The 1,956-nt window shown below is 28.7% G+C and overlaps 1 protein-coding gene across 1 annotated transcript; it reads left to right on the forward strand.

Moving 5' to 3' along the window:
- Window positions 1-427: 427 nt before the first annotated feature.
- Window positions 428-1,614, forward strand: LOC149878624 (uncharacterized). The gene has a single exon (XM_090072569.1). The coding sequence runs from the start codon at window positions 688-690 to the stop codon at window positions 1,612-1,614; it is 927 nt and encodes a 308-aa protein (XP_089928695.1). The 5' UTR covers window positions 428-687.
- The last annotated feature ends 342 nt before the right edge of the window (window positions 1,615-1,956 follow it).

Here is a 1,956-nt window from a genome sequence, read left to right on the forward strand (position 1 = left end):
CTTTTATGAAGGGTGCAGTCTAACTGATAACGAATGTTCTTCTTAAAAATCAAAGACTTGAAAACAGGGAGTTCTATTATCTTTTTGAAGTTCTGATTTATATGTAAAGAAAATGTATATTGTTTTTGAGGCTTTAAGAATTTTTACATTCTTAATCGGATTAAATAAAGGTGTCGATTTTTACTAAAGATTTTAAAGTGCAATATAAAAATAACTGATTAATTGAAAATCACTGTATTTATTTGAACCAATTGACGAGTAAATCATTAAGAAATTCATCAACCATAAATTATATTTAATGCTTTAAATAACTCATTCATTTCAATATAAAGTTGCATCACTATTTATTCATTTTTCGGATTAAAGAAGAATTCCAAATTTATAAATTTACGGAAGCAATATTTTTTCAAGACTTAAATCACGTAAGAGTAACATACTAACATGCTGCCCTTGATTAAACGAGACGTACTCTGTGGATGTCCTTGTTGACCATATGACATAAATAGCATATATATGACATTTGACACAAATAACGTTTATAACAACCTATGGTAATTTTTATTAGCTATGAAATAATTTTCTCAGAAGCTGCATTATTGCTGGTAATGAACAATTAATTGATCTTATTTAAATTGTTACAGACAACTAACCATTTATTATTACCATTGAGTTTAACTTTACATAAAGATGAAAACAATTGATTTGTGTCCAGCGTATGAAGACATTCCGAAAGGTTTATTTGGTAACACATTCATTGCCATTTCTTTCACAGTTAGCTTACTTATATTGATATCTAACATTTTGTTAATTATTGGGATACTTAAATCAAGAATAAGAAGGAAAAAGACAACAAATGAAATGCTTGTATTACTTTTAGCTTGCAGTGATATTACGGTTGGATTAATTCTAATACCACTCCGAGTAGCTTTTATTCAAAAGGGAAGAGAGCTTAGTTGTAGCACTAGGCTTGCAATTGGGTTTTGGTCGATATTTCCATTTTCTTTTTCATGCATGATTATGATAACAATCTCGATAGAGCGTTTTTTTGTTGTTTTGAAAGACAACAAATGCTGCGGTAGAGCTTTAAAATGGACTTGCTTTATACCAGTCATTGTTTTTAACTTCATGTTCTCGTGTGGGTTAGGTATTTTATTTGCATACCAAATTCACATTGACGTTTTAATTATTTTCATCCCATCAAATTTATGTGCTAACTTATTGTTTTTATTTGTTATCAATACGTCACTATTGATTGGTGTAAAAAAAATGCTCAGATGTAATGACATTCAAGTTGAAAGAAACATGAATGCAGATAAACAACTTTCTATAACTATGGCGATAATATCATTTTCACTCATCATAGCATACGTTCCTTTGGTAGCTTCCTATTGTTCCGTAGCAACGAGTTTCCTTAGCTTCAACTGGGAGTCTTACAATTCAAGCGTAAAGTTTATACAATGGGCACTGCTAGTATTTGAATCAAACTCAGTATTTAACGCTTTAATATATGTGGGTAGAAGTAGCAGAATCTTTAGGATGTACACTTCGTATACTCACAACTTTGTTGCAAGTATAACAAGAAAAATAAATACAAATACTTCGAATAGTACTTAAAAACAAACGATTGCTTCATCATTCTGATATCGATGTCTACTATGGACTCTTATTTATTTTACTTTTTGCAAAGATGTACTGATTATAATCAACCTTTGATATACTTGCGTTTTTACAGACTTTCTTTACCTTAAATTTCGGTAGTTAAAGAAAAGTTTATATATATATAGACATTCTCTTACTTAAAAAACATAATCCGTTTATTTTTGAAGAAGTTAATGATATATTTAATAAACTTTATTTTAGTACATTGAAAAAAACTTTATTTTAGTACATTAGATTATAAACAGAGATCTATTAAATAATCATCTCTTAAGAATAGATTCTGCATTAAACGTATCG

This window comes from Hydra viridissima, unplaced genomic scaffold (assembly GCF_058129835.1).
Source record: "Hydra viridissima isolate aposymbiotic clone 2 unplaced genomic scaffold, HvirCarnegie_v1 scaffold_15, whole genome shotgun sequence".
In the NCBI taxonomy this organism is placed as follows: domain Eukaryota; kingdom Metazoa; phylum Cnidaria; class Hydrozoa; order Anthoathecata; family Hydridae; genus Hydra; species Hydra viridissima.

Coding starts and splice junctions, on each gene's coding strand:
- LOC149878624 (XM_090072569.1), top strand. CDS start 688: ATGAAAACAATTGATTTGTGTCCAGCGTATGAAGACATTCCGAAAGGT.